At 44.7% G+C, this 14,624-nt stretch overlaps 1 protein-coding gene across 3 annotated transcripts in view; it reads left to right on the top strand.

Moving 5' to 3' along the window:
* The window catches only part of vash2 (vasohibin 2), a 33,290-nt gene that overhangs the window by 10,496 nt on the left and 8,170 nt on the right, over nt 1-14,624 (top strand). For all 3 annotated transcript variants that reach the window (XM_064925235.1, XM_064925234.1, XM_064925233.1), the window contains 4 exons: nt 1,616-1,672; nt 2,206-2,280; nt 6,271-6,652; nt 9,435-9,553. In XM_064925235.1, the coding sequence (XP_064781307.1) occupies nt 1,616-1,672; nt 2,206-2,280; nt 6,271-6,652; nt 9,435-9,553 (633 nt within the window). The remainder of the gene's footprint in view (nt 1-1,615; nt 1,673-2,205; nt 2,281-6,270; nt 6,653-9,434; nt 9,554-14,624) is intronic.

The following is a 14,624-nucleotide window of genomic DNA, read 5'->3' as shown; positions in this document are numbered from 1 at the left end:
TTGGATGTAATACAAATAGAACTCTTTGGCCATAATGACCATTGTTATGTTTGGAGGAAAAGGGGGAAGCTTGCAAGCCGAATAACACCATCCCATCCATGAAGCACAGGGGTGGCAGCATCATGTTGTGGGGGTGCTTCGCTGCAGGAGGGACTGGTGCACTTCACAAAATAGATGAAATCATGAAGGAAAATGATGTGGATATATTTAAGCAACATCTCAAGACATCAGTAAAGCTTGGTCGCAAATGGGTCTTCCAAATGGACAATGACCCCAAGCAAACTTCCAAAGTTGGGGCAAAATGGCTTAAGGACAACAAAGTCAAGGTATTGGAGCTGTCACGTTCGTCATAACGAGGAGACCAAGGTGCAGCATGAGATGAATACATTCTTCTTTATTTAAACGAAGACCACTAAACAAACTAACAAAACAACCGTGACGCTATAAACACAAGTGCTGACATGCAACTACACATAGACATAACAACCCACAAAATAACCAAGGAATATGTCTACCTAAATATGGTTCCCAATCAGAGACAATGATAAACTGCTGCCTTTGATTGAGAACCAATCTAGGCAACCATAGACATATAAACCCCTAGACATACAAAAGCTAAACAAACCACCCTTGTCACACCCTGACATAACCAAATAATAAAGAAAACAAAGATAACTAAGGTCAGGGCGTGACAGGAGTGGCCATCATAAAGCCCTGACCTCAATCTTATAGAACATTTGTGGGCAGAACTGAAAAAGCGTGTGCGAGCAAGGAGGCCTACAAACCTGACTCAGTTACACCAGCTCTGTCAGAAGGAATGGGCCAAATTTCACCCAACTTATTGTGGGAAGCTTGTGGAAGGCTACCCGAAACGTTTGACCAAAGTTAAACAATATAAAGGCAATGCTACCAAATACTAATTGAGTGTATGTAAACTTCTGACCCACTGGAAATGTGATGAAAGAATTAAAAGCTGAAATAAATCATTCTCTCTACTATTATTCTGACATTTCACATTCTTAAAATAAAGTGGTGATCCTATCTGACCTAAGACAGGGAATCTTTACTAGGATTAAATGTCAGGAACTATGTGAAACTGAGTTTAAATGTATTTGGCTAAGGTGTATGTAAACGTCCGACTTCAACTGTATGTTTTTGTGCGCGCGGACAAGGCCTCCTGATTTCCTGTTCAGTTTGAGAAGGAGAAGATGAGGAGGACCAGAGGTAAGCTTGCTGCTGCTATAATTGATTTTAATAAGAACAATATGTTTAGTTGCACATAATAAAGCTATTTAGCAGAGTCATTGACTTCACAAAAAAGCCATATTCGAGTAATTAATTTAAACAGTCTTCATTTTAATTTGACTTTAGGCTACTGACAACAAAAGGGCTTTGTGTTGGAGTTTGTGTCTGTTCTCTACTATCCACTTTCTGTTTTAAATATTATTTTGGGTGTAATGGAGGGTCACCTGTTTTTTTTTTTTTTTTTTCATGCATTCAGGGAGGGTTGGGTAAAAATATATTTCACTGAAGGGAGGGCCATCCATTTTAATTTCAGAGGTTCTCCAGGTATCCCTCATTATAAATAACGTACATTCCCTTAACTGTCTGTTAGATACAATCACACAGGAACTCAGTTCTTTGAGATAAGGAAAACTAGACCATTGTGTGGGTAAGTGAGGCTGTGAGGCCATTTCTGTGTTTTTTCCCATTGGCTTGTCTTTGTGTGTCTTTACTGTCTGCTACCGTTACTTTACAGAGCCAGGAGAGAGGTCCCACTACTCTGGGAATCCACATGTCTGTATATATTTTGTTTTTATTCAACCTTTATTTAACTTGGCAAGTCAGTTAAGAGCAAATTCTTATTTACAATGGCGGCCTACCCCCCCGTAGAAGAATATAGGCCAGTTCAGATGTTGTAAATAGCTGTCCTCTGTCTGTTCTTCACCCTGAGTACACATGCTAGGTGCATGTACTACAAAAACAACCAGAACATTTGACATTTTATAGAAAATAAGTAAAAGGGGTCATTGTATTTAGAAGTTGGTGCTTTCATTAATGTGCTTGGCTTGTACTTGACACTATTTGTTTGTTGTAATCCTGTTTGATGAGATTATACCATTGTGACACTTTCTGCATAAAGCACCGAAGTGGACTTGGTATGAAACAATAATATTCACAACAATCATCTCTGTTCTCTTTTAGGTTGATGGAGACTGCGAGGGAAATGATCAGGGAATCTCTTCCAATCAAATGCCTTGAAGCTGTCATCCTTGGAATGTATCCTTTTATCGTCTGTAGGCACAGTCAGAGATACACATTAACCAGTGGGAGTTGGAGCCGATCTGTTTCAGGTCAGGATGTGCCCGATGAAACTCTTGAAATCAATGAGATATGTAGTCTAATGTTCCCGCTTAGGCTCAATAAGGCTCACAGATTTCCCTGTTGCTAGGAAACAAGAGTCTAAAAGTTCAAAGCATGTAATCAGACAGGCAGAGCAAAGTTTCTGCAGTGTCTCACACATTGCCATTTAGAGCAGCTTGGCTGCTGGGCCTTTTCACAAATGGTTACTGTCAAGCTTAGGGGCACACAGGTTTATCCTCGGTCAAGGTTGTAGGCAGCCTGGACATTCACACTGCAGGCTCGTCTCACTCATGAAGAAAGACCGTCTTTTCTCTAGGTTTATGTCATAGGCTTAAAGTTGTAATCCTTAATGGGGAAACTGCCACGTCCGTTTGCAAAGTTACTGCAAACAACGAAAACAGTTTTCTCCCTTGTACATCGTAGCACACGTGACAGAACAGCAGCGTATGTAATACAATTTGTTTTGACACTCCATCAGCGCTCCTCACCTCTGCTTCATAAAGAAAAAATAAATAAAAATAAATAATGGCCGTGGAACGGACAGTGGCGCTGTTTCCCCTCCACTGCGGATTCCATCTTTATGTCCCAGCCTGTCATGTGGGACCAAACCTGTTAACCCTCATTGACAAAGATGATTAGCTCAACTTGCAACCGACAGGGTCTCATCTCCGAGATCGGAGTCAGCCAAGCTGTATGCTAAGATACAAAACTAGTTGATATGTTCACATACTCACTGACTCACTCTGTTCATGCATCATGAACAGGTAGATAAAGACATCCTCAACTGTTACAGCATGGCTCGTAGTTCTGTTCCATTAATGGCTGAGTAAATGGAGCGTAGTATACTCATGTTATGGATTAATTTCATACTTTAGAAAACAGTGAAAGTAATGGATCAGGGGTTAATGGCCATCTTTTCCCAGCAGAATGTTTCGATGTTTGTTGCGAGTTGGAAAGTGAATGTTTTTGACAGTTGGTTTTAAAAAAACATTTTAATTCGGACTGCAGACGGTTTTACTATCGTAAAGTGCTGACCCTCTTCTGGATCCCACAGTGGTGCATCATGGATCATATTTACTGTGGGCCATCTCCCAGAGCATCATGGCGACAGTGCAAGCGGTTGTCTTAATCTTCCAAACACTGACAGTGTTTGTCGTTTAACTGGAGATATGCTGTTCGGTTGGAGAAGGGCTCAGTGGGCAGTTAACAGGCATGTAATTAATATTTGCAACGTCTCCCTGGAGTTCACCCAGCTCAGTGCTCAGGTGTTAAAGTAGCAGAGAGTTGCTAGAGCTATTAAACACAGGCCTTATAGAGTCATACGTCTCTTAGCTTGGTTTCCATGGTAACAGTAATCCTACCCAGGTGACGGAAAAAGTGCTTGCCTGGTGGCAGATAAGAGGACTGGAAGTATGCTACTATTGGGGTGGATCACATGCCTTGCATCATGGGTAATGTGATCTTTTTGTAGTTAATAGCCCATTAATTATAGAGAAGCAGTGTGTGTGTGTGGACCCAGCTGCCACAGGGAGGACTGAGATTCTTTCTTTCTTCTTCTGAGTGGCTGCGGTTCCAGATTTTCTGGGACCTGCAGAGATTTCTGCACTCCGGGTCCTTTCAGCTCCTGCTCAGTGCTCACTCATGCCGTGACTCCTCTGCCGCTTGTTCTAACAATTTGAGTTATTTTTCTGTTGTAACAGTAATCAACGCAAACATAAGCACTACATAGTCGAGCAAGTTCATGTTCTTTTTCCGGAGGGGAGTTAGCCTACATGCAGCTACAGTATTTAGGCAAGATATATGTACACAGCATATCAACAAGCAAGATACACAGGCGGTGAATAGTTTTGAGAAAGATGTTTCCAGGGGGGTGGCGCGGGGGGGTGGCGCGGGGTTGAAAACTCCTCATACGTAGCCTCTGGCTTCTTTTTTTCTTCTCTAACTGCCACCTCAATGAATAATCACACCAACATTCTGCAACAGACGTCGCGCTGCGCTTGCTACTCTGTGAAGAAACAAGGTGTCAGAACAAAGTGTTCTTTCTGAGGGAGATTATTTCTGCTGCCTGGCTGTATTCTCCCAGTGCGGGTTATTTCTCATGTGAAAACACAATGTGTGACTCATCAACATGTTCATGTCAACCATAACCTCTACTCATGGTGCTTACTGTCCTGTGGGGATATTAAATAATACCTGTCACCCTTCTCTCGAACCTCAAGAGCTATGTTCACTTGATTTACTTGAGGCATTCTCTGTGAATATCTCTATCCAAGAATCTTGCTTGTGAAACACGACTCATAAACGTACACGAACGCTACAGAGATGCCTTTTTTAAATTATGGATGTTGTGTTCATTGTCATTGCGGCAGGAAAAAGAGAATCCCCAAAGCAGCCATCAAACTGGTGGTGAGGCTCTGTCGGCTGGCCTCTATGATTATCTAATGAGAGGACTGTACTGTGCTGTGGCTGGTGGGGTGTTGAGATGACGGACAGGCGCTCAAGCCATTGAGAGGGCTCGGTGTGTGAGAGCTTGAAACAGATGGTTGCTGGTAGCTGAGGAGAGACCGAGCCAAACCACAAACCAGTCAGTGTGTCCTGAAATGTGCTCCATCTCTCAGATTCATTGTGTTCTCTCACCCACAGTAGCAGCTTGTGATGTTACTGCACAACACTGCAGAGTGAGGGCGCAGCTTAAATGGCCTGCTTACTGAAAACATGAAGCATCAATAAAAAGGATGGTGATACGGATTAGATCATAGATGCATGTTAGATGTATGGACAACAGTGGTATTAACATCAGAGTGCTGCTCAGGCTAGAAGGTCTCAAAGTCTTGTGTAAAGGGTTCACACTCCAGTATCTGTAATTGACCCAGTCAGTCGGGTTGAATTCGCCAGTCGCTCGTTACTGGTCCTTAGGTCACTGACACGCACAGTGGAGTTTCCTGTTCCTGTGTGTGTCACCATATGGTGCCTCTACTGGTCCTAGATAACCCAGTTCCACCATCCACCAAGTCCCCTTCCGCCCCCTTCTGTACCTGGGCAGGACAGATTAGTCCAGTCTGCCTCATCGTGTGTCATCCAGACATGCTGTAATGGGTCCACAGGTATGTTACATAAAGGTTCTGGGGAGCCACTACCACATAGAGTATATGTCCCAGGGAGAATGAGGCTAGCCTGGTGTGCTGTGTGAGAGTCCACGTTAGGACACCACAGCAATGTATTCCTGGGACTTTCAGGGAAAGCAGTCTTTGGGCTTGATTTATGAGTCTGGTTGCTTAATAAAAGTCCTTACTTTTATTGGAAATGGGCCTTAGTCTTTTTGTAATGGTATCCTGTCCTATGATGCGCTGATTTGGAATGAATTCATGTTAAGAATGCGAATGTCTTGTGAAAGATGTATTGTTTCTGCAGAGATATTCTATAGTCTGTACTGGGTCTGTTATAATGAAAATGCCCTCTCATTGACTCCCTCCATTAGCTGATTGATTTAGAGATAGTGTGGGTGTGTTTGCATTCAAAGCAATTGCCAGTTAACTAATGAGTTTATGGAAATATAATGAATTTCTGAGAGAGGCTTAAAACTGGCCTCCATATGCCCTTCACTCTCTCTGATGCTGCTTGTCAACAGCAGTAAACATCAAGTAATCACGATTTAGGAGATCATTAGAAAGTATTAAATCTCTGAAAACTTTTAAGTTATTGTTGATGATGCTAATGATGCTAACACCATTGACCATGGGGCTTAAGCTCTGTCCTCGCTCCCTCTTTCTCTTTCTCTCTCCATCATGCTCTCTCTGTCTCTCTCTCTGTCTAAATAATAACCATTTAGTAGACTGTGTTAAATTCCATTAAACTGTATTTTTTGCTAATGGTCTCAGTTAACGTCCTTGACCCAAGCTGCGTCAGCTACCTGACCAATGGGCTGACCTCGGTGGAGCGTTTTCCCATCAGCTTCAAGACCCAGTTCTCAGGTAACCACTTCCACCACGTGGTGCTGGGCGTCTACTGCAACGGACGCTATGGCACACTGGGCATGAGTCGCCGCCAAGACCTCATGGACAAGGCCCTGACCTTCCGCACGCTCAGCGACCTGGTGTTGGAGTTCGAGGACTCGTACCGCCGCTACCAGCACACCCTGAAGAAGGTGAAGATCGGCCTGTACGTGCCCCACGACCCGCACGTCTTCCAGCCTATCGAGTGGAAGTACCTGGTGCTCAACGCCGCCCGTCTGGGGAGAGAGGACATGAGGAAGGAGCTGGAGAAGCATGGCCGAGACATGAGGATGAAGGTGACATGTTGTCCTACTTTCTCACATGGGCAGACATGAGAAGTCACGTGTCAAACTTGATTACTTGACGCTTCACTGCCATCCGTTCATACATTTCCTGGGCTTAGTATCTACAATACTGTAACTTTGAAAAATACTATGACGTTTAGGGTACAATATACAGTTGAAGTTGGAAGTTTACATACACCTTGGCCAAATACATTTAAACTCAGTTTTTCACAATTCCTGACATTTAATCCTAGTAAAGATTCCCTGTCTTAGGTCAGATACGGTCACCACTTTAGTGGAGAATTATTTATTTCAGCTTTTATTTCTTTCATCACATTCCCAGTGGGTCAGAAGTTTACATGCACGCAATTAGTATTTGGTAGCATTGCCTTTAAATTGTTTATATTGGGTCAAACGTTTCAGGTAGCCTTTCATTCCCATTCCTCCTGACAGAGCTGGTGTAACTGAGTCAGGTTTGTAGGCCTCCTTGCTCGTAACTGCCCGTAACTTTTCTATAAGATTGAGGTCAGGGCTTTATGATGGCCACTCCAATACCTTGACTTTGTTGTCCTTAAGCCATTTTGCCCCAACTTTGGAAGCATGCTTGGGGTCATTGTCCATTTGGAAGACCCATTTGCGACCAACCTTTAAATTCCTGACGGATGTCTTGAGATGTTGCTTCAATATATCCACATAATTTCCTCCTTCATGATGCCATCTATTTTGTGAAGTGCACCAGTCCCTCCTGCAGCGAAGCACCCCCACAACATGATACTGCCAGCCCCATGCTTCACGATGAGGATGGTGTTCTTCGGCCTGCAAGCTTCCCCCTTTTTCCTCCAAACATGAAGATGGAACCGTAGTCTGTTTTTTTATGGCGGTTTTGGAGCAGTGGTTTCTTCCTTGCTGAGTGCGCTTTCAGGTTAAGTCGATATAGGAATTGTTTTACTGTGGATATAGATACTTTTTTACCTGTTTCCTCCAGCATCTTCACAAGGTCCTTTGCTGTTCTTCTGGGATTGATTTGCACTTTTCGCACCAAAGTACGTTGATCTCTAGGAGACAGAACACGTCTCCTTCCTGAGCGGTATGAAGGCTGCATGGTCCCACGGTGTTTATACTTGCGTACTATTGTTTGTACAGATGAAAGTGGTACCTTCAGGCGTTTGGAAATTGCTCCCAAGGATGAACCAGACTTGTGGAGCTCCCAAGTATGAATCAGACTTGCGGAGGTCTTAACAAGAAATTTGTGGAGTGGTTGAAAAACAAGTTTTAATGACTCCAACCTAAGTGTATGTAAACTTCCGACTTCAACTGTAAATGTTGAACTCTGTTGGGGTGAAAAAGTTCACCACAGTACATTAACTCTCTAGTCTACTGTCCCTGGGTCATCCCTGAGGGAACGTTCAACTCGTTAGCATTGCTTTGGCTTGACATCCGTCTGGGACGGCGTCATGTCATAGAATCCCCCCAATTCAGGTCTGAAAACAGAGCGGCCGCCACGGAAAGGCGAAAGGTGTAATACGAATCTTCAGGGATAATTAAGGCCGGAGTTACCCTCAGTGGAGCAGAGAGCGAAAGAGAGAACGAGAGAGACAGAGATTAGGGAGAGAAAGAGGAATGGATAGAGAGCGAGCGAGCGAGAAGCTGGTTGGACTGTGTATCCCAGACTCCCTTGCATCAGCTGTTGCATGGTGGTGGTAGCTAGTGGTGCTGGGGGATGGTCGTAGGATGGTGCGTCTGCAGCTGACTATAACAGCAGCAGTAAATGTAGGTCATTTCCCAGCTGCCCAGTGCTGGAGACACAGCCTTGACCTCTGTGTTTGACCCTCGTTCGCTGTACATAGTTCATGTGAGTCATGTGAATGCTGTAGAAATTTTACATTCTTACAGTGCATACCAAAAATGTGCCAGTGTATAAATAGATTTCACTGTATTTATGGAAGGTGAAAAACTCACAACCACCTTTTCACTTGCTCAAAAACCAGTTGGGAAATTTCTGTAGAGTGTTTTCTATGCACAACTCAGACAGAGCTTGCATTTCATATAGGAGATCATTGGCTGTGCTTATAACCCTCCTCCACTACATCACATACTGTATATCCTTACATCTATCACCAACCTTATGACTAACATCCTGCCTATGCTTTCAGCTGCATGTGGTTTCTGGAGCACGGAATATGAGCTACTTCCTGTGTGTTCTTTCCAGGAATTCATGATCCCTCTCCTGTCTCTCCTCCAAATGTCGGTCAGGAGTGAGCTCTCATTAGGTTTCTACCAGGACAAGGTGACCATGAAACTCTGCTAATGGAATTCTGCTAATGGAGTGGCAGACGTCAGTAGTATTCCAGTACAAGTCCTGCGTGTCTCTCTTCGTGTGCGTGCCTGTGAGACAGATGGGTGCTGCGTAATTGAGTTTGCAGAGGGAGTTGACTAGTGGGCTGATTGGGTTAATGGGGTATCTTGGGAGGCTGGCTTACTATTTGTTAGTCTCTTCTCCCTACATTGGCTCACAGACGACTCTTTTACACTCTTTGTCTCTGAGATCCAACTGTGTCATTAAAAGTTAACGTCTTCGACTGTTCTTTTTATTGAAGTGGAACCTTTCATTTCCCTAGCACATGGCCTGCGGCAAATGGGCCCACTGAATGATGAACATGTCTGCAGCGCCTCCTCTGTAGCTTGCAGCTGTAAACAAAATCACTTAAATATCAGTGCAGTAGAAAAACTGCAGCTCAAACCGTCTCTTATCATTTAGACTCCCTATCTGTTCTTTTTTTTTGTTTTCTCTCAGATCTTGAAGTCGTCAAGTGCCCAGTCTCCCATCAAAGAACGGAGCAGAGGCAAGTCTCTCTCCCCCCGCCGCCGACAGAGCAGCCCCCAAAGACGCCACATCCACCGGAGAGACAAGTCGTAAGTATCCCTGGGAATCAATCTCGAGTTATTAGCATCACTGAGACAGAAGCTGGAAGATGGAATGGCTTTTCTTAGGTAGTTTTACATTGACATCTCAACACTTCCTAACAATTAGGGATAGTTCACATCAGGTTACTTTAAAATATAATTTGTTTCATGTTCAATGGTCACAAATTGTAATATATATAATACAGATCAGATTGGATATGCTTATAGGCTTGATGCTATTATGTTAGAGAGAGATGTTTTCCATCTTGTTTTTGTATTAACGAGGGCTGGCACACTTTCTGAAGTTGCTGAACTCTAAGGCGATAACAGAGTCTTTGTTTTCTGCAGACTATTGCAGTTCTCTTCTTCTATCAACTCTCTTTCCCTGTCTTGCTTCCCGGCTAAGGAACCCAGTTCATGTAGAGTTCAGTCGATCACACTCTTGTCAGCTCCAGTTAGAGGAAACTGTGAGGACTAAGAAGCAGGACTAGATCAGATACTGACATTAGCTAATCTGGGTGAACTTGGAGTACGGAGTTAACTTTTAAGCTCACTGGCTTCAGTGTGTAGGTGAGGGAGTGAATGTGTGCAATGGGTATGTAGCCTACACGTGAGTGTATACTGGGTTGATGGTCCATTCTGACAGCACAGCAGCATAATCACAGGGAGAAGTATTTGTTTTCTGAAAGCCCCAGCCAGGCCAGCATAGTGTCTCTTATAGAAGGAATGTGTTCACTCCTATTATCACTCACCAGCACACTGGGAGGATTCGGGAAGACCCTGCCCTAACAAAGAGGCTGCTGGGATATGTGCACTGTTGAGTGGAGTTGGAAGATGTTGCCCCTCCCCACGAACCACTGATACAGAGTCAGATCTTGTCTCATCCTCTATTGGTTAAATTTAGGAATGGGGCTAGTGTAATCCTAGATCTGTGTTGAAGGGAAACTTCTACCTCAATTCTGTGCAGAAGGCATCCTGGGATTTATGCATGGACTCTTAGGTCATTTCCCATAATTCCTCTGGGCTATGCTTAAGTCTGCTGTTGACTGAGCATGTCACACAGAGATAGACAGAGTAACTGGACTGGAAGTGTTGTCAAGGGAGTTTCTCTGACAAGATGGAGGCTCGGAGAGAAACTCTGGAGAGTCACCTGTCTCCCACTCTCACTGATACTTTATTTAAACCAAACTAGATTTAGATTTTTTTTTAGCACACACACACGCAAGCACACGCAAGCACACACACACACACACACACACACACACACACACACACACACACACACACACACACACACACACACACACACACACACACACACACACACACACACACACACACACACACACATACACTCTCTCTCTCTCTTTTCACATCCTCCTGGCCTGGTTTGGTCTCCTCTCAGCTGGCAGAGGGCAGGCAGAGGCTCTGGGACTGACTCAGTGCAGCAACTGCAGCGTCGCTCAGGGAACACACACGGAGAGGAGGATCCACATGCATGAGACAGATGCCTTCTGGTAATCCCCAGGCCACCTCCGACAGAGGCTTGATACTTGGTTTTTATCATAGTACCAATCATCTCAGCAACCCAAAGCCTAATGATGTAACCCAGGCCCCTGTTGGAATGGACACAGTGAAATGGCCAGGGGATTTCTGTCATGCCTGCTTACGTACATTTATATGTGTGTATGCGTTTGTGAATGTGTGTCCGTGCGTGTGCGTAAGCCCTTGAAGTGGCTTCTACACCGTAGTAATTGAGAACAATGAAGTACATTGTCTATCCTGACAGACCAAAGGAGTGGGAGGGGGCTCTTCGAAGAGAACAACAGTGACATTTAAAGAGGGGCTTCAGGCCAAGGTCTATGTGTTCAGCACCACCCCCCAATCTGACAGAGTTATTTCGGGCCTGTTCTTAGACACCCATTTCTCTGCCTGTCGCCTCCTGTGAGGTGTTAATTATTGAGGAAGAGTCTTTTCCACCCCCTGATATGTCCTCGTGTCCCATGTCTTACCATGTCGCCCCCTAGGGATCAGTGTCCCTCTGTCACAACATATTCAATAATTCACCTCAAATCCAGACGCAACCGACATAGTCTATCCATGTTATAGAAATGTTTATTCAGCCAGCGCCTCAGAAAATGTCATCAGCAGTCAGAGTTTGTGTACAAAGAGTGGAGATTAACTCGAATAGATCTCTGGAAGCCTGCTAATGCCCTCCCTCCATCCACTGCCTGCTCATCGCGTGGCCCCGCTCGGAGATTTGTAGATATGGGGTTTGTTTAATGGGGCGAATGTGCGCTGCCAAATAACATTGATTTGTGAAGACTGGATTTTTATTCCCACAGTGGTTTATGAACGTATTAAATCTAATTGGTTAAATGGTGAATAAAAGCTACACTGAGAGCGTGATGTATCCCTGAATAGCTTGGAAAATCCCCTCTGTTGTGGATGAATGGTTCAGTAGATGAACCCATAGATGTGTTAGCAGTGCCGTTAAAAAGACTGAATCAGGAGGTAATGCACTCAATGCAGTTATCCAGAGCTCTGCTCAGCAGGTGGTTTCAGCTCATAGCGGTCCTTCTCATACACACAGACATGTAAAGCTGAGAGAAAGGCTGAAATGAACTTCACTTAATAGACAAAGACTTTGCAGGAGATGCAAGTCGAAGATAGAGGTGAACTCGTCTCCATGGCGATGAAGGTATATGATGGGGTATGTATGAGTATTGTATTCCTCCTTGGGATCTTCCTCTCAGGCAAAGGAAAGCAGCAGTCAGACAGGGAGACAGAATGCTCCAGGGCAGCGCTCTACTCTATCACTCTGTGTCACTGTCATCTGGCTTTATCAATTAGAGGTTTAGCCCAGAAACCTTTGCTTTTGAAGGAAATACATTTTAGAGTCTCTAGACCCACCCGGTTTCTTAATGTCAAATGCAAGGTAATTCTAATGGACTACAATACTGCATGTAAACCTGTTTTCGGAGAAGTGAAATATTCAGTGATGTTGTTGAGACAAGGAAAGCTAAGAGTGGTCAGACCAAGGGCCTTGTCATTGTCATTACTGTTTGTATCTCCTACTATCTTTCCTTTATAGCTGTACATTGTAGAGGCAGCCTGTACAGTAGATTGGCTGGCTGTTGTCGGTTCTGTATGGGCTGTGGTGGGCTGGGTGTTGTCTATTCTGTGGTGGGCTAGGTGTTGTCTATTCTGTGGTGGGCTAGGTGTTGTCTATTCTGTGGTGGGCTAGGTGTTGTCTATTCTGTGGTGGGCTAGGTGTTGTCTATTCTGTGGTGGGCTAGGTGTTGTCTATTCTGTGGTGGGCTAGGTGTTGTCTATTCTGTGGTGGGCTAGGTGTTGTCTATTCTGTGGTGGGCTAGGTGTTGTCTATTCTGTGGTGGGCTAGGTGTTGTCTATTCTGTGGTGGGCTAGGTGTTGTCTATTCTATTCAAATTGTATTAGTCACATGCGCCGGATACAACAGGTGTAGACCTTACAGTGAAATTACTTACGAGCCCCTAACCAACAATGCAGTTAAAAAAAATGAATAAGAATAAGAATGAGAAATAAAAGTTACAAGTAATTAAAGAGCAGCAGTAAAATATCAATAGCGAGAGTATATACAGGGGGGTACCGGTACAGAGTCAATGTGCGGGGACACCGGTTAGTTGCGGTAATATGTTCATGTAGGTAGAGTTGACTAGAAACCTCTTGGATCTAGACTTGGCGTTCCGGTTCCGCTTGCCATGCGGTATCAGAGAGAACAGTCTATGACAATTTTTAGGGCTTTCCTCTGACACCGCCTGATATAGAGGCAGAGAGCTTGGTCACAGTGATGTACAGTACTGGGCCGTTCGCATTACCCTCTGTAGTGAATTGAGGTAGTAGTCTGAGCAGTTGCCGTACCAGGCAGTAATGCAACCAGTCAGGATGCTCTCGATGGTGCAACTGTAGAACCTTTTGAGGATCTGAGAACCCAAGCCAAAACTTTTCAGTCTCCTGATGGGGAATAGGTATTGTCGTGCCCTCTTCACGACTGTCTTGGTGTGCTTGGACCTTGTTAGTTTGTTGGTAATATGGACACCAAGGAACTTGAAGCTCTCAACCTGCTCCACTACAGCCCCGTCGATGAGAATGGGGGCGTGCTCGGTCCTCTTTTTCCTGTATTCCACAATCATCTCCTTTGTCTTGATCACGCTGAGGGAGAGATTGTTGTCCTGGCACCTCACGACTAGGTCTCTGACCTCTATAGGCTCTATAGGCTGTGTCGTCGTTGTCGGTGATCAGGCCTACCACTGTTGCATCATTGGCAAACTTAATGATGGTGTTGGAGTCGTGCCTGCCCGTGCAGTCATGAGTGAACAGGGAGTACAGGAGGGGACTGAGCACGCACCCCTGAGGGCCCCTGTGTTGAGGATCAGTGTGGCAGATGTGTTGTTACCTATCCTTACCACCTGGGGGCGGCCCGCCAGGAAGTCCAGGATCCAGTTGCAGAGGGAGGTGTTTAGTCCCAGGGTCCTTAGCTTATTGATGAGCTTTGAGGGCACTATAGTGTTGAACGCTGAGCTGTAGTCAATGAATAGCATTCTCAAATAGGTGTTCATTTTGTCCAGGTGTGAAAGGGCAGTGTGGAGTGCAATAGAGATTGCATAATCTGTGGATCTGTTGTGGCGGTATGCAAATTGGAGTGGGTCTAGGGTTTCTGGGATAATGGTGTTGATATGAGCCATGACCAGCCTTTCAAAGCACTTCATGGCTACAGATGTGAGTGCTACGGGTCGGTAGTCATTTAGGCAGGTTACCTTAGTGTTCTTGGACACAGGGACTGTAACGTTCTTTGCTTCACGGAAACATGGCTCACTGGAGAGACGCTATCGGAGTCGGTGCAGCCAGCTGGTTTCTCCACGCATCGCGCCGACAGAAACAAACATCTTTCTGGTAAGAAGAGGGACGGGGGCGTATGCCTTATGGCTAACGAGATGTGGTGTGATCACAAAAACAGACAGGAACTCAAATCCTTCTGTTCACCTGATTTAGAATTCCTCACAATCAAATGTCGACTGCATTATCTACCAAGATAATT

This window comes from Oncorhynchus masou, chromosome 19 (assembly GCF_036934945.1).
Source record: "Oncorhynchus masou masou isolate Uvic2021 chromosome 19, UVic_Omas_1.1, whole genome shotgun sequence".
Taxonomy (NCBI): domain Eukaryota; kingdom Metazoa; phylum Chordata; class Actinopteri; order Salmoniformes; family Salmonidae; genus Oncorhynchus; species Oncorhynchus masou.
Note: the sequence above shows the minus strand (reverse complement) of the source record. Positions and strands in the feature narration are given on the sequence as shown.